This window comes from Lichenostomus cassidix, chromosome 19 (assembly GCF_008360975.1).
Source record: "Lichenostomus cassidix isolate B80296 chromosome 19, HeHo_3.0, whole genome shotgun sequence".
NCBI classification, from domain to species: domain Eukaryota; kingdom Metazoa; phylum Chordata; class Aves; order Passeriformes; family Meliphagidae; genus Lichenostomus; species Lichenostomus cassidix.
Window position 1 is genome coordinate 4851795 of NC_139499.1, and position 20046 is coordinate 4871840.

The window sequence follows — 20046 nt, forward strand, 5'->3', positions numbered from 1 at the left end:
AAAATAAAATAAATAAGAAAATAAAAATAGAATAAAAAAGAAAAATAGGATAAATAATTAAAGAGAAATAGAAAAATGAAAGAAAAATAGACAAAAATAAAAGAAAAATAGACAGAAAATTAAAGAATAAAATAAAACACAGAATAATGAAACAAAAACAAAAGGAAAAAAGGGCGAAAATGAAAGAAAAAAGGGGGCGAAATTGAAAGAAAAATAACAATGAAAATGGAATAAAAAGTGAAAAAAGTGAAATAAAAATAGAATAAATGATAATAAATTAAACATTAAAAATTATTGGCATTATTTATAATAAAAATAATCAGCTAAAATAAATAAATAATAAAATAGAAATCCAAATAAAGAAATTCAATTTCACATTTTTTTTAAAAATCGTCAGTACTGAATAAAATAAATTTTAAAAAATCAGGCAGACTCTTTCCCTCGCTTTTCCTGGGATGGAAACGGGGGGAAGATTTGGCAGCCTCAGCCGGGGAGGCTCCCGTGACTCCCTGTGCCAAACCCCGTGGGATCTGGGGGTTCCCCATGGGGATCCGGGGGTTCTCCATCACCCCCAGGCTCTGAGCCGCAGAGGGAATTCCCGGGAGGAAACCAGCGATCCCAAAAGCCGTGCCAGGGCAGGGAACAGGATCCGCCGTGCCGAGGGGAGGGTAGGGGGCCAGACACGGACAAGGTCGCGCTCGGGTTTCCCTCCTCGCTGTCCCAGCCCAGCGCCACGTCCCAAAGCCACCGGTGCGGAAAGCTCCGCTCCAGGCGCTACCGAGCGGCGCCTTCCCAAAATCCGGAGCCTCCCGAAACCCAGAGCCTGCCCGTGCTGGGTCAAGCTCCGGCGGGGAGCTGTGCCAAGGGATTTAAAAATCAGGCCCTGACACACGGGATTTAAAAAAAGAAAAAAAAAAAAAAAAAAAAAAAAGTCATGTTTCTTTCCTTGTTTATCCTCTTTTTCCATGACGGCTGCAGGGATTTTTGCTGGTTTTCCGGCTGCCGGGAGCTCCTCAGCGGCTTCCCGCTGCCTTGGAGGTGGCCGGAGGTGTTGTCCCCACATCCCGCCCCGGAGCTGTCCCCACATCCCACCCCAGAGCTGTCCCCACATCCCACCCCAGAGCTGTCCCCACATCCCACCCCAGAGCTGTCCCCACATCCCGCCCCATAAGAGAGCCATGAGGATAACACCGGGATTTTCTGGGAAGGAAATCCCGACCCGAGGGATGCCCCCCGGAGCGCAGCCAGGTGGGATGGAGCCGGGGTTGGGAAGGGAGAGGGATTAGGGCCACAGCACTGGGGCAGCCCCTGCTCCTTTGGGGATGGATGGACCTGGTCCTGCTGAGGGTCCGGGGGTCCCTGCGAGGGTCCCTGGGTGGTGGGGACAGCCCCCAAAGCGGGAGCCCCCAAAATGGGTACCCAAAACACTGCTGGGGACATCCCGCAGCACGGGGTGCTCCTGGGGGGAATCCTCAGCCCCACCCCAGAGGGTGTCCCCGAATCGGGGGGGAATCACAGCCCTCCCGAGGGAGCCCCCAAAGCGCTGGGAGCTGCTGGAGCACACAAAGACATCCTAAAGGGAACCACCAGAGCAAGGGGGAACCCAAAGCCACACTGGGGGAAGCCCCGAAGCAAAGCAACCACAAAGCCATCCTGGAGGGAGCCCCAAGGCAAGGGGGATTCCAAAGGCACCCTATGGAGAACCCCCAAAGTACATGCACCCCAAATCCATCCTGAAGGGAACCCCCTAAGTAAACACACTGCCGGGGGAGACCCAAAAGCCACCCTGGAGGGAGCTCCCAATGCAAGGCGACTCCAAAGCCATCCTGGAGGGAACACCCCAAGGGGTGATACCCCAAAAGCAGATCCCAAAGCCACCTCGGGGTGAGCCCCTGAATCACGTGCACTAGTGGGGGGCTCCAGACACCCTGGGCAAATCCCCAAAGCAGGAGAGACCCTCCAAAGGCACCCTGAGGGTGCTGTCTCCAAAAGAGACCTGTTGGGGGGACAGCTCGCAGCACTCCTGGGACAGACGGGAGTCCCTCCGGGTTGCCCCCGCCCCAAACCCCTCCCGACCCCCGCGGGACACTCACATGTCCTTGGCGGGCAGGTTCCTGCCTTCCACGATGCGGATGGAGAGGGCGCTGCGCCTGGCCATGGCGGGCGGGCAGCGGAGCCGAGCCGAGCCGAGGAGAGCCGAGCGGAGCCAAACGGCGCCGAGCGCAGCCTCGAACCCGCGGCTCCCCGCGCAGCGCCCATGTGCGGGCAGGCGCCGGCGCCCGCCAATCAGCACACAGGGGCGGGGCATAGGGCGTGGCTTGGAACCAGTCCGCTGCGCCCATTGGTTGATTCTATCGGCAGTCAGCCAGGGGGCGGGGCTTACCGGGCAGTAGGCGTGGTTTATAATGAGTGGGCGGGGCTGAGCTCCCCGCGCTGCCGGGGTCCTGCCGTGTCCCCCCGCTCTGTCCCCGCTGTCCCCTCAGCCCCCGGCAGCTCCCGCGGCTCCAGGGCGGTGCAGCCCCGGCCTGCCAGCCCGGCGCTCGCCTGGGCTGGACCAAACCCTCCCTGGACCCCTCCGCGCCCCCCGAACCCTGAGGGGCTGCAGCATCGACCGCTCCGCACTGCCCTGCACGCCAGAGCCCTACAGCGTTCCTGATTTTTAACCTCTTTTTCTGTTTTTAAAGTGTGGCCCCTCCTGGCTGCAGCACCCCCGAGGGACAGGTGGCATTTCTGGGGGTGTAGTGCCCTAAATGCCAGAGGGGGAACGGGGAACACCCCCACTGTGAGACCCACCCGGGCTAGAGGGCTCTGCCAGCACCCAGAGCTCAGGGCTGTGCTGGCCAGGATGGTCCTTGGCATTTTCGCCGCGGGGACACTGAGGGGACACTGCAGGGACACGCCGGGAACACACTGCTCTGTTCCTACAGCGCTGCCCCTCTGCCTCCCCCGCACAGGGGGACAGCAAGGGGACAAGGTGCGGTCCCTGCCACCATCCCACGAGCCTCCCCGTGTGCCAGCTCCAGCCCCACAGGCGATGGGGCCACACGTCCCACCCCCGGCAGCGCACACGTGGCAGGTGACAACTTCCCCACAACCCTCGGAGCTGCTCTGCAGGCGAAGCAGTTGGTTTATTTGGGGACACGGGGTGTAGGGCGGCGGGGACCCGCGCTTGCCGGATGGATCCATCCCTGCGCTGCTCCCACGCTGGTCTCGGCAGGAGTTAATCGCTGGATTTGCTTGATTTCCCTTGGCCGGGCTCCACGGAGGCGGCTCCGGCGGGGGGGGCAGGTCGCTAACACCCCTCCCAGGTGGCACAAGGACACCCCGTAAGGGCGCTGTGACCGGGCTGGGGGGTGAATGTGATGCTGCCCTTGGCGTGGTGCCTGCGGGGGAAAAACGGGGCTTTTAATGTTTGTGTAGGATGCATATAGGTACACACGCCTGCCCTGATCCCTCCTAAAAGGGACTTCTGTCCAGCTCCAGCGGGGTCTCATCCTGCCCGGGCTGCAGGATCAGGCCACGCACATCCCTCGGATCCACATCAGAGACCCACAGCCCGGTGTAGGATCAGGAATGACGGATCCGGTCCCTTCCAGCCGCTGGTACAGGAGCAGCTTCCCTCCCTGCCCAGCCCACTCCCCACTGGTGCAGGATCAGCCCCCACATCCCCCAAATCGGGATCAGGGACAGCCCCCGGTGCAGGATCAGCCCCCACATCCCCCAAATCGGGATCAGGGACAGCCCCCGGTGCAGGGTCAGACACCCCAGCGTGACGGTCCCCTCTTGGGGTCTCATGGCTCTCACGGGAGCCCCAGTAGCACCCGGGAAACATTGGGCCAACTCAGGGTGAGGGAGCCCTTCCTCTGGGCTTGATGAGGGAGAAAGAACTGTAGGATAAAAGGGATTGGAGCAACATCCCCCTACACCCACCGCCCCCGCCATGGGGTATTTCAGCGCCCCTCGCCCCAGATTTAGGGGTCAGGCTCCCCTCGCTGCCCTGCACCCCAGGGGACTTTTCCCCGTTCGAAGTGGGCACAGGTGGCACCGATGCCCCAAGAGGGTGTGACAAGTCTCCCACCCAGGGATGGGGCACAGGGATAGGGTCGTGGGGCTTTCCAGGAGGCTGCGGGAGGCGCCGAGGAGTCACAAACAAGAGGCACAGGCCGGGCACAAAGCACGAGAAAAGACTTTAATATCCCTCTCCATCGCCCCGGTCCCCAGGGGCAGCTCCGGCCGTGTCCCCAGGCGGCGCGTTGGTGCCACCAGCGAGGGATGGAACGGTGGGGGTCACACTGACACCCGCACGGCGTGGGGAGGGGCGGCGGTGCCGGGGGGCGGCAGGAGGGCTCAGAGCCGGGCGGCGGGCTGGTCATAGACGTGGTGGGTGTTGTACCGCCGCACCGTCACCGACTCCGGCTTGCTGAAGGTGCTGCTGCCGCTGTACGAGTCCGAGCTGGGGAGGGAAGGCGGGGTGAGGGATGAGGGTGGGGACCAAGGGATGGCGGCGTCACCTTCTGACGCCGGTCCCGCTTGCCCAGCACCCAGCGCGGCTCCTGGGTGGGACGTGCTGGTGGCACTCACCCCCAGAAGACGAGCATGGCCACCAGCCCGGCCAGGAGGATGGCGAAGAGGATGGAGAGGATGGTGGTGATGGCGATCATGCCGGCGCTGTGCCCTTTGCTCGTCGTGGAGATGCTGCTGGCTGGCTCGGCTGGGGAGAGAGCAGGAGGAGAGGGAGCAGGATGCAGAAATGCACGCTCCGGAGTGGCTCAGGGGGTGCGGATGGGTGACGGTGTGCTCGTGAGCGCCAGCACAATGTGCCATCGCACGGTGCCACCGCACCGGAGCGACACCCGCGGCAGCGCCCTGCCTCAGTTTCCCCAGCTGCTCACAGGAGCTCTCGCCCCAAACCACTGTTGCTCAGCATTCAGCCCCCTGGGACCACCCCACATCCCCAGGACCACCCCATATTCCCCTCTCCGACAGCCGCGGGATGGGTGCGGGGGCAGGATGAGCACCCTGGCAGTGGTACCTGTCCTCAGCGTGATGGAGTCTGACCAGTAGGTCTCAGCCACGGGCTCAGAGCCCTGCAGGGCGAGGAACTTCACCCTGGGATGGGAAAGGAGGTTAGCCACAGGCCCGTGAGCCGTGGGGCTGCCGGCAGCCCCTGAGGAGGGCAGGTCCCCGGGGCAAGGCTCACCGGTAGGGCCCGCGGTTGGGCAGGGGGCCATTGCAGGTGGGTCTCGCCTCATCCCCGACGCAGCTGGTCTCGCTGCCCACCCGCAGCACCGCGATCTCCCCGGCGGGTTTGGGGCACGGGTAGTTGGCCAGGGTGGCGTTGAGGGTCATGTAGGCAGAGACGGGGTAAGGGAAGCTCTGGAATGTGGTCTCGGGAGTCCCCGGCCGCGCCGTGTTGCTGAAGGTGGATGTGGCTGCAGGGATGGGGATGGGGTTGAGGGTGACACCTGAGGGTGACACAGGGACCCCTGCACACCCCCTGCCCTTGTGCTGCTCCCACCTACCGTTTGCCAGTGCCACCACCAGCCAGATGTCGGCATTGCCGTAGTCGTCGAAGATGCAGCGAGGCTGCTCGAGCACGAAGGTGGAGGCGGTGGTCACTGCTTCCAGCGACGGGGTCTCGGTCAGGATTGGTGTGTACCCCAGCTGGGCTGCGGTGAGGAGACAAAGGGGTGAGGCAGAGGGTGCAGCCCCGGAGCGGCGGCCCAGGTGCCGGGACTCGGGTTGGGGACAGGGACAGGGACAGGGACAGGGACAGGGACAGGGACAGGGACAGGGACAGGGACAGGGACAGGAGGGAGCTGAAGCCTGGGATCTCAGCAGTAGAACCCCCACTCCCCTCCCACCCCCCGGGCTGGGCTCAGACGAGTGTTTCATGGGAAAGAGGAAGCAAAGACCCTACATGCTCCCACCCGGTGGGGGGGAACACCCTTGGAGTCCCCAGAAGACCCAGGGTGATGACACCAGGGACACCGGGGTGGCACCCAGAATAGGGGGGCACCAGCTCCCCTACGCCTCCAGGTTCGGAGGTGTCCCGGTGGACCCCAATGGGGACCTCTAGAGAAACCCACAATGTGCCAGTCACCCAAAATCAGTGGCACCAGAGACTAGAGATAGCTCCCAGAACAGGACCCAGAGCAGGGCGGGCATCAGCTACCCTACGCCTCCAGGCTCAGGGGAGTCCTGGTGCCTGTCCACAGTGCCAAGGGGAATCCCGAGTGCATTCCGATGGCATCGATGGACTCACCTATGCCGTGGGCCACGGGCAAGAGCAGGAGGAGCAGCGGCAGCATGGTGTGGGCGCCTGGGTGCCGAGGGAGGGAATGCGGGCTCTCGGGCTCCGCGTCCCCGTGGGACCCGCCTGTGGTCACCAACCGCCCACATTCCTGCAGCGGCCGCAGCCCCGTGGCAAACAGGTTGGGCTCGTTTCCCCGGGAGCGTTTGTTGTGTTTGAGCGCCCGCCGGCGAGGCGTGCTGAGAACCGCTGTGCTTGTGGCACGGGTGGGTGACAATGGGCAGAGAGGGACAGCCCGGGGTGACGAGCCCCACAGACCCCACGGGTGACAGCGTGTGCCCCCCACCCCGACACCAAGTGCCACCAAGCCAGCGCCCCACGTGATTTTTGGGGTCCCCCATCTTCGCAGCTCCCACCATGCATGGCCGAGGACCAGGAGGAGGCAGTCGCAGATGTAAAATCAGATTTTACTTGACAGGACACTTCAGGTCTAGTGGAAGGTGTTCCTGCCCATGGCAGGGAGGTTGAAACAAAGTGGTCTTTGTGGTCCCTTCCAACCCCAACTGTTCCACAGTTCTCTGACACGGAGCAGGGGGTTTTGGGGCAGAGCGGCACAGCCCTGGGGGGTTACAGCCACAGCTGGGGGGCAGGGAGTGGGGTAGGGTTGAGGGGATGTGGTGGGTCCGGTAGGATCTGCGGGTGAGAGCGTCGGTCCCCAAATCCTGGTGGCACAGGGAGCCCCACACCTTGGCCCTGCAGGGAGAGAGAAGCAGAGGCATCAGGTGGTGTCTGCAGGGCTCTGCAGATCCCCCACGCCGACCACCCCCAAGGGACCCTTTCTCCTGAAACTACAGCAAACCTCCAATTTAAGAATAAAAAGACTTTTTCGATGTTAAAAACGTCTCCGTTGCTTTGCTGATGGGATTGCCGAGTTGGGGGGTTCTGGGGCTCTGCAGACACTCCCACCCCAGCAGCCCCCCGTACCCCAGGGCTCCGAGCACGGCGGTGGCCAGCGCGGCCCCGAGGCTGGCCAGGATGGAGGCGATGACCACCACGTCACTGCCGCGGCGAGCGGGTGCAGGGTCGATGGTGCTCGGGCTGGCGGCTGGAAGGAGGCAGGAGGAGGGATGTGGGGGACACGGGGGGTCAGCGATGGTGTGATGGAAAAGGGAGGGACGGGACAGATAAGGCATCAGGGGTCACTCCTCCCCGCAGGTTTTGGGATGATGGCACAGGACTGATGCTGTGCCACATGCCAGCACCCCAAGCGGGCAGGCGCAGGGGACCCGCGGGGGGATGGCAGTGCCACAAGTACCTGTGCGCAGGAGGATGGGGTCGGACCAAAGCGTCTCTGCCTTGGGGCCGCCGCAGCCCATCAGCAGGAACTTCACCCTGCGGCGGGAATGGGGGTGATAGCCGGGGGATGAGCGTGCCCTGGCTGACCAGTCACCCCAACTGGGATTTGGGGACTCTGGCCTCACCTGTAGGGTCCCGGGGAGGGCAGGGGCCCATTGCAGGGGTCCTGCCTGCCCTGGTCCCTGCACGCCGTGTCACCCCCGACCCGCAGGACGGGCGGGCTCGGTGCCGAGCAGGAATACGCGGCTGCCGCCGTCTCCAGCGTCATGTAGGAGCGGGCAGTGGGCAGCTGCTGGTACCGGGGCACGTCAGCCCGGCACCGGGGGTTCCTGAAGGTGGCTGATGCTGCACGGCACAGAGCGCAGGTGAGGGGCTGCGGTGAGGGTCCATCATGTCCCCTGCCATGGGGGGGACGTGCCGAAGCAGCGAGTGCTCACCGTTGGCAAAAGCCACCGCCAGCCAAACGGTGTCGGAGGCATCGGCGTGGCGGTCGAAGACGCAGAGTGGCCTCTCCAGCGCGAAGGTGGTGGCAGTGACCTTGCCCAGCAGTGCCGTGGGTGGCACATGGGGCACGTAGGGCAGCCGGGCTGGGGAGTGGGCAGTGAGCGAGGGGATCTCTGCTCTGCGCCGCTCAGCGAGTGCCTGACCCCAGCCCGCACCCACACCAGTGGTGGCACAGGGTGTCAGCATCAGGGGGACACCCCCAGCCAAGCCCGACCCCATAACGCCCTCCCTGGCACAAAGGCCTCGCAGCCCCTCCGGGTCCCCATCCCTTTCTGCCCTGTCCCCCCAGGGAGTCACCCAGGTCCGCGGCTGCTCCTGTCCCAGCCAGCACCAGCAGCACCCACGGCAGCTCCATGGCGTCGTCCTGGTGGTGCTGGATGTGCTGTCCTGCTCCGCTCACCCCGTACCACTGCCGAGGGGACGAACTGTCCCCAGTGCCCCTGCAGCAGGGACCGCCTGTCCCCAGGAGCCGGACCCTCCCAGCCCCGCATTCCTGCACCGGCTCTGCCGGCCCGGCCAGACCCCGCGGGCAGAGGGGAGCAGCTGAGCACCCCGGGTCACCCGCTGGTCCCAAACCCCCCGGGGAACCGTTCTGAGGGACCCCTGAGGCTCCTGCGAGGAATCGAGGCACAAGGCTGTGATGTGAACGGGGAAACTGAGGCACAAAGGATGTGCCAACACAACAACCAGGATGGGTTGGCAGGAGTCACAGTCTTTTTTGGTGCTATGGGGTGCAGCCAGGCAAGTCGTCCTGGACACTCACTCGCCCCACCAGGCTTCTGGAGCCAGGGGTGAGTCCGTGCCCGGCTGGTTCGGGTGCAGCCAGCCCTGCCCCGCGGGCAGGGAAGCGCTCCGGAGCATCACACCCGAACTCACCCAAATCCCAGTGTTCAGGTGAACTGTCCCCACCCAGCCCGGGGCGCGCGGAAGCATTTTCAGCTCTGGGGCCACCCCACACTGACATTTCCCCATCTGTCGTACCCCCTCCAAGCCCTTGGGATGGGGCTGGGGACACGGCCCTGGAGCGGGAGCTGCCCCGCGGCTCGGGAGCTCCTCTCGGCCGCTCCCCCGGCTGCTCCCCCCGCAAAAGGGCTGGAGCTCTCCTTCTCCCGTGTTTGCCAAGGGGAGCGGCTGCCCACTCCTGCGTGGGAGGAGATTCCCCCCCTTCCCAAGGGGCCGGACCGCGCCTTCAGATTAAGTGGAAATGGGGCATTCGAAGATTACACCGTCCAGCTGCGCAGGGGAAAAACAGGCGCAGCTGCAGCCTCCCTCCCTCCTCCTTCTTATCCCTGCCTTATTCCCACTGCCATCCAGCGACATCTGCCCTGGGGACCCCGCCAGCCCCACACCTGCCCCCCAGACCTCTCTCTGGTGCTCCCCGGCCGGCAAGGTGCCACCAGCGAGGTGAGGGGCAGGGTGGGTGACGCAGGGGGGTGACGCAGGGGGACGGTGAGTCACAGTTTCAGCTGCCGGTACCCAGCATAGCTGCGGGGTCACGGCTGGGCTAATAATAACCACCCCGTGGCAGATGAGCCATCACCGCAGGGCGCTGGGAGAGGCACCCCCTTCTCCTCTCCCTGGGGCTCCAGCTGGGGATGGGGGACACAAGGGTTTTGGTCTAACGTGCCTGGGAGCATGGTAAGTGCTCCAATAAGTATTTATTTGGGGTTCTGTCCCCTCCTGGCTCCAACAGGGACCACAATGGTGCTTTCACCCCACTGTACCACAGTGCCTGAGCACCTGGCTCTGCTCCTTTCCACCCCCTGGATCTCCCTGCCATGGGGGCTAAGCCAGCTTGGGCCCAGCACAGACAGGGTAAGGATTTTAGGAGATGCCTTATGTCCAAAGACAGAGCAGGCAGGGATGAGCCGCTGAGCTTGGCTGGCTCACCACAGCCCAATGCCCCCGCCTGGGACCAGCCCAGATTCAGGGAGGCTCCAGCTGATTCACACCCGGGAGCAGCTGCTGGAGATGCCTTGGGCCAGGCTCAGCAGGAAATTCTTGCTCTGTACAGGGCCGAGTGAACCCTGCTTCAATTTTTGCTTCAATTCACTGCTTTGATTGCTGGGACAACATGATCTGGGGAGTCAGAGCTGAGGTTTGAACTTAAAACCTCTCCCTTTCGCAACCAGGGTGGGAGAGGAGCTGACAGAGCCCAGTTGTGTAGAGAGCTCAGCAACACAGACATGTCACTGCAGCTCCCAAGGAGCTGCCATTCCTGTAGAATCTCCACATTTCACTGGATGTTTGAGAGGTTTCCCCCTCGAGCCTGCAGAGGGTACCAGGATCCTGAAAGCACAAGATGGACACTGGGGAAAGCTCCAGGTCTTGATGGACCAGAAAAACCTTTAAGTTTTATATTGGCGTGACAGCAAGCAAAGTGCTCCTCAGCTGGTGCAGGATGTGCTGGTGACAGGAGGATGTCAAGGTAGAGCTGCCACAAAGCCCAGTCACATCCTAGATTTCCCAGGAAGGAGGTGAAATGGCAGATGGCACCAGTGCCAAAGGGATGGATTTGACAGATTTAATGTGCTGCTGGGTCTGGTGGCCACAGGGAGAAGAGCCAGAAACAGCTCTTTAAATGGTATCAGCCCCCAGGTGACAAACAGCCTGGGGACAATGCACAGCAAGGCCATCAGGACTAGGGCAATTGTGAGGTGTTAGCACCCAGAACAGTAACATGCTCCCAGCCAGAGCATTGCTGCTGGCACTCAGGCTGGCTGCCACTGCTGCTGCGAGGAAAGTGACTGTCACCAGCTGGTGGCACCAGCATCCCTGCAGCAGCAGCACAAAGCACGGCAGCTCCTCCCTGCAAAGGCTCCACCGAATTGCTACCATTTCACCTGAGAGAAGGGGAGAGAGGGACAGGTTCTGCCTCTCATCTTTGGGATGAGAGGAGTGGGGCTGGTAGCTCACAAGAGCAGGCTGCAGCTTCCCACAGGGTGGACACTGACAGGTCACCTCTGCTGACACACAGACCACCAAACTCCAAAGCACTGTCAGGCTGGAACCATGATCCCTGGGATCAGTGTCATGCCTCCACTGAGATGTGTGTCCCTTTGCTTCCTCCCTCCTGGCTGGATTGAGGGTCTGTGGCTCCACCAACCAGGCTGGTGCCTCAGAGAAAGCCTTTGAGGGGGAGGCACCAAGGCAAGCAGGAAGGCAGAGCAGGGACTTGCTGTGGGAATGAAGAGTTTATTGGGACTGAACAGAGATACAAGGGAGCTAATGTGTCCCAAAAGGAGGACCTTGTTTGGCTTCCAGATGATCAACTGGAAGCAAGGCACTCTCCTCTCCCATCCTGTCCCCAGGCATTACCAAAGGAAGGTCCTGCCTTCCCCAGGGCATGTGTCACCTCAGGACTCCCATCCCAGCTGCTCCTGGCTGCAGCCATCAATCCCACCCCGAGACACAAGCACAGCTTCTACAAAAATATCCTTCCCTCCCACCCCAAAAAATGTGAAGAGCGGGCAGGGCTCCCACAGAACTGTTATTGCTCAGTGTGACGGGTGGTCAGACACAGGAACTTAAGGCATCAGGAATAAGTGCACTAGGTGGCCCCTGAGGCTCACTGGCCCAGGCAGTCCTCAGTGACACCCTGGGCAGCCAGCTCTGCCAGCACATTGTCCAGGTAGTTGGGGTCAGGGTAGCCATGGCCACTCAGGTTTGAGTCCATCTCAGTCTTGTGGTGGATCTCATTCCACACCACCGTGTTGCTCTCGCCGGTGGTGTTGGAGGTGCCCACTGTGAAAATCAGGCGTCTCTTCCAGGCCACCTTCAGGAGCTCCAGCACCTAGAGCAGGAAAGGAAAACCAAAGCTAGGAGCAGCAGCTAGGAAACTTGTGTCATGAATGCAGCTTGCAGGAAGCGTGACAACCCAAGAAGGGTGATGTTACCAGGGTGTGATACCTCACCTTCCTGCCCTTCTCATTGTCTGGTAGGTAACAATAGCGAGGAAAGCCTCTGGCTGTGTATGGCATCCCAGGGTTGGGGTGCTCAGGGCCCTGCAAGAGATGAGACAGATTTGTCATAGACACATTCATCTTGAGTTGCACAATCCCTCAGCAGCAGGATCTGACACAGGATCTCAATCCAGCTCGTCCATGTAAAGGCAGCAAGGTATTGCTTGTTCAAGGTACTCAACTTGGTTTATGGATATGTGAGTATTACAGATCCTCCAAGAGCAGTCTCATGCTGGGGAACAAAGCCAGATCTAAAATCTACTTAAATTCTGGTGTGAGACAGCCCCAAACCACTGTGTGTGGTTCTATCCATGTGGTCTGATAATACCCTAAAAAGACCACACAGCTCCAACCTTTGAAAGTTCACTGCCACCACTAAAACCAGCATGGGCCGTGAAACCAGACCTTGGGATCTTCCCCACCTTGTGAGCATGGACAGTCTCCTTCCCCCTTCTGACAGATCTTTACAGCAGGTGAACAGCTGGGCTGCTCAGGAAAAGATCTCTGATGGAGAAGACCCTCACATATTGAAGAACAGCTCCAGGCACCACAGGCTGCTCAGCAAAGGGCTGTCAGCAGGTGCTGCTCTGGATTCCAGGACATTTCTGGGAGGCTCTCACAGCTTGTGCTGCTTGCCTGTGTGCTGGGCACTCACCTGGATGCCCCTGCTGATGTGATACACAATTCTGATTGTCCCACAGTCCTTGTGTCCTGGCAGGGACTGGGGGAAAGTGGAGATCTCCATCTTCCCTTTGGGCTGGGTGCCTGTTTTCTCTCCGTAGATGGTTTTACAGGAGGGACATTGCAAACTGCCATCCTGCCAGGAGAGAAAAGCCACATCAGAGCTCCACAGCCCAGCCACCTGCACACAGGGGCCTGGTGAGGGTGAGGCAGCTCAGTACCTTGTTCCCATTGGAGTACATGGCCAGCATGCAGAGCATGTGGAAGGAGTGCTGGCAGTTTCTCAGGCGACCAACTGCCTCTGGCCTGATGGTGCTGGACTGGCATGTGTCACTGTAGCCCGAGGGGGAGGACAGCTTCTCCATGCAGATCATGCAGTCCTGGAGGAGAAACCACCACCTGCTGTGAGCACAGGCTGGTCCCGAGGACTGACACACCAAGGAAGCCATCAAGGAGATGCTTCAGGAAGAGCTGCCTGCAGCATTAATCCCTCCCCCTTTGAGGTTTAAGGACAAAGAGACAGGTTTCCTTATCTGGCTGGTATCACTCCTCTCCACTTCCTGCATTGTCCAGGAGGTGGAGAGCTGTCACCAGTCAGAGGGAAGAGTATGGTTACATCCTGCTTCTCTGCAAAGCAGCTCCAGTGCAGGGTTTGATCTCTGGTTTTGAGCTCTCTCTGAGCACTGAGACCAAAACCAAATCCCTGCCTGGAGGCACTGCCAGGATGAGCTATTCAACCCACACTGTGTCTCATCACAGTCCTCTGATGAGAACAAGTCACCTGTTGTCACATGTGGACTTCAGGCAGTGCTGAGGACTCTCCACCTCATGTCAACAGTGCCATTGCAAGAAGCACTATGTATCATAGGGGACACCCAAGGAAGGGCTGTCCTTGAGCATTGCTGTGGTTTCCTTGGCACTCCACTGAACTGGGCAAGCTGGAATTGCTTCACTGCCCTCTTACCTCATCAGCAGGAATGCTCTTCAGCTCTTCCAGGTACTTCTTCACCACTGATTCTGGCTCTGTTGGTGTGGCTGCACAAGGAGAGATGAGAGAGAGAAGTCAGACACTGTGTGGTACAACAGGCACATGCAGGGCAAGCTAGAGAGAAGGGAGACAAGCAGGTCACTGGCCAGGATGCCAAGGAGAAAGGTCAGGGTTAGAGGGGGAGAAGAGGCTGCTCCAGTGGATCCCTATAAGCCCCTCAAAGGCTTTGCTTTCAGCAATAGCTCCCACTAGGACCATGAGTGCCACAGGTCTGCCTGCAGCTGGTGTGCTCCAGTTCTCCTCACGTACCCCAAGTGACACCACACAGGTGCCAGCCAGACTTTTGTGCACACCAGAAGCTAGCTGGGATCAAACTCAATGGTCTTGATGGGATAGAGGATCACAGTCTGTGTTGTCAAAGGAGAAAAAAAAGGCATTCCCACATCACCCCAGCTGGTGCCCAACAAGGAGACAGAGTAACACACTGAGCTTCAGGCCCTGAAGCTTCTGAATACAGCAGAATGAGCTCCACACTTAAAATGAAACAGTGGCCTTTCTCCTGAGCTTCCATACCCTCATACCGAGCAAGACACAGTGCAAGTCACCAGGTATATAAAACAACAAGCTTTTAACATGTACCATATTTGCATCACAACATACCATCTTTGCATTTTCCCCAAATATAATCCCTGGTCCCATCCACCCAGGCACAGACACCTGAGCAGCCCACCAGCCCGGTCCTTGGAGGCATCATGGGATGAGGGAACAAACATCACACAATACCCAGAGCGAATTACTGAGTGCATCCACTGTCACCTCAACTCCAGCCCATCCTCCTGGAGCTGCCCAGCAAGGCTTGGCTTAAGCCAGGGATCATCCCACACCTCCACATGGCACCTGGCCCTGGGTGACAGGAGAGGAGCTCCTCAGCAGTCACCAGGCCTGCCACAGAAGCTGCCAGGCAGACAAAACATTTGCACAAGTGATGTTATGATTCCACCTAGCAAGAGGCAAAAGTGAGATCAGTCACTTGGCTTGGGGGAACCTCATCCTTCCTTCCTGAATCCATTCCTGGGGGACATCAGGAGAAAGCAGTGCTGTGACAAGTAGGCTGGCCAAGGCATAGCTCTTCCTTCTCCAGTCTCCATCCTAGCTGGGTGGATGCTTTAGCACAGAGAATAGCTGGGAGCTGCTCCCAACTCCACACTCCCATCATGTGGATCAGCCAGGGATCAGAACTGCAGCTGTATCTGCACATTTGCTCTCCCCATCCACTCTGGGGCTTCCAGGGAAGACAGAGGGCTCACAAGCATTGGCTCTATGGTTCAAAAAGCTGTGCATCAAGAGGCAGCCACTGGAGCTGTTATTCCAGCCCAAAAAGCCATGTCTGTCACAAGCAGGAAGGAGGGTGTGCTATTTTCTGGATAACCACTTTTCATGGAGAGACAAACATGAAGAAGAAAGGAAGGACTGCTCACATGCCACAGGTGTTGTTGAACAGGAAAAGGCCTGGATGGCACAGATCCTCTACCAGGTAGAAGCTCCTCATTCCCTTGAACACCATGGAAGGGAACAAGGCAGAGCACCAGCATCCTTTAGCTAAGAAGACTGATGAAGTGAGAGCTGGACTCTCCTAAATGAAAACACAGTCATTAAGACGAGTTATTTTCAGAAGGGGATTTCTGGCCATCCTGAAACACATGATTTCTGGCAGTGGTAGCAGGAGGAGGGGAGGGCTGAGCACACAGAGCAAGAGGAGTCCCAGGAGACTAAGGGATGCATGTGCCAGTGCTGGGCAGGAGAAATGTCTGACTCCTCAGGCAGAGCAGGGCTGTGAGGATCAGTCTCTGGAGATCCTAAGCCAGAAGGTGGCAACAGGATTAAGCATTAAGCCAAAGAACAACAAAGAAACAGGTGTTTTCCACTCCAGGGGCCAAAATCCCCTGGAAAAGCATTTCCAAGAACTGCCACAAGAGCAGGAAACAGGGAGGAGCCTGGGCAAGCCTCAGCCTTCCATCTCTGAGGCCAAGGGCTCAGCAGTGCCAGGAGCTGCTTCAAGGCCTCATCACCAGATCTCACAGGGAATGTGGCTCCTTGTCTTGTCTTTTCCAAAGGAGAGAAACAGCTCCAGGAATCATCTGCTGGGACCTTGCCTGAGACAGCAGATCAAGAGCTAGGAATGAGTCTGAAGGGGATGTGAGCAGTCTGAGCTGTAACAGCTCACTGTGCCTGAAACTCTCCAGCCACACATTCTGGGATGTCCCTTCTCCAGGCTGGCAAACACAGGGTGGCACTTCCCACGTGTGGCAGTTGCAACCAGGCTCTGGAGAGCTTCATGGCCCTACAGGAGATGGAGGCTTCAGCTTCTTCTGCTGCACAGGTTTTAGGAAGGACTCTGTGACGTCCTACCAACCCTAATTCCATACACTTCCATGATGATCACCATGTTCTCATCCCTGTGGATCCTGTGCTGCCTGACAGACAGACCACCAAGTCCTTCTTCACTCAACCTGCATTTTCCACGTGGCTCTTTCTGAAGTGACCTTCTTGTCTCCTCTGGTGTTGGGCTGGAGGAAGCAAAGCCAAAAAGATGCACAGCCAAGGTGAAGACAGCGAGGGAAGGCAGCAGAGGGGGTGTGTTACACCAGCAGCAACACCTGCCCAGCACTTGGCAGAAAGCCCCAGCTCACCTGCTACCACCTGCACGGCAGATCTGAGCAGCTTTAGAGCAGTTCACCTCGTTCAGGATGGCAGGGGATGCTCCTTCCACAGAGTCCCTTGTGACTTTCTTTCTCTGGAGCAGCTCCAAGGAACAAAGAGATAACTCACCCAAGAACTGGCCAGGTGAATTAAAATGAAATCAGTCAAAGGAGACACAAATTCTGGTGCAGAGCTGGGTAAGAGAGAGACAGGAAAGCTCTGGGGATTTTGGGCATTACACCACCTCACCAGCTAGCATTAGGATGGAGCTGGGGGAACCAAGCAGGCAGAAGGTGATGCAGCCCTCAGCTACCCTGAGGAAACCCATGCCTGATTGATTTGCACTGTGGCATCTCCAGTCTGTCCCTGTCACTTCGCTGTGACAATGCACTAATGCATTCACAGCCACCAAGGCTGCCTGGAGAGAGAAATGGCTGAGCAGCCCTGATGCTTTAGAAAAATCCATCCCCAGCTGCAAGGATTTGAGAGTCCAATCCCAGAGAAGCCTTGTGATGCCAAAGAGCTCTGTTTCAGCAAGGGTAGCAAAGCCCACATGGCCTTCCTTGGCTCTGAAGAGAGTCTCTTCCTTGGGCAATCCAGCATGTCTGGCTGGCCACATCCCAGCAGCACAGGGAGAGCCAGGAGACAGCTGGGACCATGGCACGAGCCACGTATGCTCCAGCATGTGAACCACTTCCTTACAGGACTGTTTACTCCATAAAAGTATTTGCCTCCAAGTCTTTGTTCTAGCCATCCCCTGGGATTATCAAAGCCTGTGCAGTCCCCAGAGTTTTCTGAATTCAATAGTGGATTGAAAATGGACTGGAAGAATCAACTGGTCCCGTTTATCACCACCTGGCCCAGTGCTGTGCTACAGATTTATCCAGGATGCCAAACAATGTTTACCATTCTTTCATTTACAAAGAGAGGAATATCAAATTGTTTTTAATGCTTCCTCTTCCTCCCTGTAGATAATAAGCTGCTTGCTGCAGCAAGGGCTTTCCACGGGCAACATTTAACAGATGTGTTTTGAATCCTTGCTCGGCAACCAAATGCTTGCAGCAGTAACGTCTCCTTCTGTATCCCAAAACAAGCCATAAGGTTTCCAGCAGACTTTTTTTGATACCCTCTGCAGGCCAGACACTGGTTGTTCCTAGTTATTGTCATGGACAGCCCCACAGCTCCCATCACCTCTGCTCCCTGGACTTGCAAAGGCTGTGTCTATAGATTTCTCCATATTCAGCATTTCAGCAGGATAATCCAGTGACCAGGCTGCTCTGTTGCTCAGAGCATCCCTGTTTTTGCAGCCTGTCTCCTTCAGCAGACAGCTCCCCATGGGAACAGCGAGATTCCCCAAATCCAAGGAGCTCCCCAGTCCCACCCACCCCATAGGCACTGGCACAGTCTGCAGATCCAGCTGCAGATGGATGGCAAGGAAGGATGAGTGTGCTCCTCTGCCTCCTCACTGCAGCACTGCAGTGACTGCCCACCCCAGAGAGGATGGATGTGCAGGGAAACCTCCTGGAAGTGGGTAACAAGTGACACAGCAGACCCAAGCAGTCCCTGGATGTCCTTGGAAAGGCTGGAGAGCCCTGTGGTGGCCAGTTCCACACACAAGCAGCACTTGGAGGGAGCAGCACAAGCCTTCCTCCCTCCCAGACAGCGGTCAGGTCCCAGCCAGTGATGCTGGCATGAGGCAGTGGCTGCAGCATCCTGAGGCAGCACCGATCCATCAGGATGGCAGAGGCTGCCAGGCCCTGTGCCAGCACAGAGAGCACAGAGCCTGCCTGGAGACTACAACTTCCCCAAACCCTGCAGCACCAGGCTGTGCCAGAGACATCCCTGCCAGAGCAGCAACAATGCTAACGAGTCCTGACTAATTAGCACCTCTGTTTAACACAGCCCAGCCATTCCCTGAGCCAGCTGTAATTCCATCAGTGCTGCCTCACCCTGTGTGGGACCAGGGTTGGCAGGGGCAGGAGGGAGGGAGAAGGGGCTCAAGAGGGGCACACTGCACCCACCACCTGCTGGTTGTGGGTCAGTGCAATGCTGGGTCTGCTCCTGGATACAGAGCTCTTGTTTGAGCTCTCCGTGATGGAAAATCCTAAAGAGATGTGGGGAAGAACATGCGGTGCAGAAATTCAGGGCACAAAACGAGCACATCCCAGTCTGTTGGCAGCTTCAGGATTTGTGAAAGGAAAGAGAATAGTCTGGCCAGAAGTCAGGCTCAGTACCTGCACTGCAGAACAATGCTCCTAAGCCCTGAGGGGTGTTGTACAAACACAGCTTGCTCCTAGAAGGGACTGAGCACCCTCTGCATCCCAGGAGTGAGGCACTCCACAGGACTGGCATCCCAGCCCCCACAAACAGGAATCCTGCTTTCTGAAATGACAAGGGGGGATTTTAACAACACAAACCACTGAAAGGTTCCCCTTCCCATGGCTCAGTGTCGGTAAGGGCTGATCTGGCAGTCTCCTCTGCAGCACATTCCGGGCAGGATGAAGACAGCTGGGGCAAATCCTGCCATGCTGGATGGGAAAAGATGTTTGATGCCCCTTTCCCATTCCATTTTTCCTGTTGGTGTCCCCTCTCTGCTCCTCCGGAGGTATCCCAGCCCCAGCAGGTGGCATTGGAGAGCTGGCAGGGAGGTGACAGCCTGCCCTGGGGCTGAGCCAGCACTGAGGAACAGGAAGAAGTGATGCTGAGGGACACTCAATGTGATGTGTGCTGCTCTCACCTCCCAGCCCACGTCCTGTCCTCTCCACTCTTCTTTCCATGTTCTGCATTGCTGATCTCCCCATCCCACTCTGAAGTCACAAGACACATCCTCCTGTAAACATCCCACCCTTGCAGCATCCTGGCTGTACCTGCATCCCCTCAGTGCCAGGGAGGTTCCATGTCACTAAGCAGCAGCAGGTGACCAGCACCAGTGCAGGCCTGGCTGTCAGTGTTCTGGGCTTCTCCAGCGACAGGGGCAAGCCAGTGCCTCTCTGGGAAGGCCTGGCCTCTCCACAGCTCCCTTTTGGCACTGGGATGATGTTTCCAGGGCATCCCTACCACCCAGCCCTTCATCCCTGCCCCTGGATGCTGCCCATACCAGGAGTGAAGCACCAGGAGCAGCACAACCTCACCACACTGCCAGCTGGCTCCATGGAGCAGGATCTTCATCCAGCCCCTCTGCCACCCACCTCTGCTCAGCTCTTCTTCACCTCCCATTTTCCTTTGCTCCTCCTGTTCCTCGCTGCTTCTCCTGCCGCCCCTGCTTTCTCCTCCCCCTCGATCACACATCCTACTCCACATTTGCTCTCTCACTCCTTCTCACAGCTCTCTCCATAATGCATTTCCACAAAATACCTCCCTCCTCATTTGATTTCTATTTTCCTTCCTGCCTCCTTTAGACAGCTTTGGACTCCATGGAGAAAGAGAAAGGTACCAACAAATTCCCCAGACAGGCAGATACCTCCTCCCCTCCACCTCTGGGCTCTTCCCTTTCTTAAATATAAAGATCTGTGTTGCACATCTCCAGTCCCCACTTAGCTTATCCAAAGGGGGACATGCTGCAGGTTTGGTGGTGGTTGACACCCCTGTGCCAGGGTTGGCAA

At 58.3% G+C, this 20046-nt stretch overlaps 4 protein-coding genes across 5 annotated transcripts in view; all 4 read right to left on the reverse strand.

The window, feature by feature from the left end:
- LOC146429032 (ras GTPase-activating protein 4-like) overlaps positions 1-2254 on the reverse strand; it is a 10348-nt gene extending 8094 nt beyond the window's left edge. The window contains exon 1 of the mRNA XM_085078072.1: positions 2094-2254. Within this exon, the coding sequence (XP_084934198.1) occupies positions 2094-2158 (65 nt within the window). The 5' untranslated portion in view covers positions 2159-2254. The remainder of the gene's footprint in view (positions 1-2093) is intronic.
- Positions 2255-4163: 1909 nt separating this feature from the next.
- Positions 4164-6403, reverse strand: LOC146429033 (uroplakin-3b-like protein 1). Its single transcript, XM_085078540.1, has 6 exons — positions 6266-6403; positions 5523-5669; positions 5201-5432; positions 5033-5109; positions 4582-4711; positions 4164-4453 (listed from the first exon to the last, which is right to left on the reverse strand). Exons 1-6 carry the CDS (start codon positions 6309-6311, stop codon positions 4348-4350), a joined length of 738 nt encoding a protein of 245 aa, XP_084934666.1. The 5' UTR covers positions 6312-6403; the 3' UTR covers positions 4164-4347.
- A 299-nt stretch (positions 6404-6702) lies between these two features.
- On the reverse strand, positions 6703-9423 carry LOC146429034 (uroplakin-3b-like). The gene is made up of 6 exons (XM_085078539.1): positions 8411-9423; positions 8047-8196; positions 7735-7954; positions 7569-7645; positions 7238-7358; positions 6703-7006 (listed from the first exon to the last, which is right to left on the reverse strand). Exons 1-6 carry the CDS (start codon positions 8466-8468, stop codon positions 6721-6723), a joined length of 912 nt encoding a protein of 303 aa, XP_084934665.1. The 5' UTR covers positions 8469-9423; the 3' UTR covers positions 6703-6720.
- Positions 9424-11288: 1865 nt separating this feature from the next.
- DTX2 (deltex E3 ubiquitin ligase 2) overlaps positions 11289-20046 on the reverse strand; it is a 32837-nt gene continuing 24079 nt past the window's right edge. For both annotated transcript variants that reach the window (XM_085078088.1, XM_085078087.1), the window contains 5 exons: positions 13721-13791; positions 12978-13136; positions 12731-12892; positions 12028-12117; positions 11289-11906 (listed from right to left, as the gene is read on the reverse strand). In XM_085078088.1, coding sequence (XP_084934214.1) covers positions 11682-11906; positions 12028-12117; positions 12731-12892; positions 12978-13136; positions 13721-13791 — 707 coding nt within the window. In that variant the 3' untranslated portion in view covers positions 11289-11681. The remainder of the gene's footprint in view (positions 11907-12027; positions 12118-12730; positions 12893-12977; positions 13137-13720; positions 13792-20046) is intronic.

Coding starts and splice junctions, on each gene's coding strand:
- LOC146429033 (XM_085078540.1), bottom strand. CDS start 6,311: ATGCTGCCGCTGCTCCTCCTGCTCTTGCCCGTGGCCCACGGCATAG. Junction 5,433..5,522: donor GGTGGTGGCACTGGCAAACG/GTAGGTGGGAGC, acceptor CCATCCCTGCAG/CCACATCCACCTTCAGCAAC. Junction 5,110..5,200: donor CCCAACCGCGGGCCCTACCG/GTGAGCCTTGCC, acceptor TTCCCATCCCAG/GGTGAAGTTCCTCGCCCTGC.
- LOC146429034 (XM_085078539.1), bottom strand. CDS start 8,468: ATGGAGCTGCCGTGGGTGCTGCTGGTGCTGGCTGGGACAGGAGCAGCC. Junction 7,955..8,046: donor GGCGGTGGCTTTTGCCAACG/GTGAGCACTCGC, acceptor TGTGCCGTGCAG/CATCAGCCACCTTCAGGAAC. Junction 7,646..7,734: donor CCCTCCCCGGGACCCTACAG/GTGAGGCCAGAG, acceptor TTCCCGCCGCAG/GGTGAAGTTCCTGCTGATGG.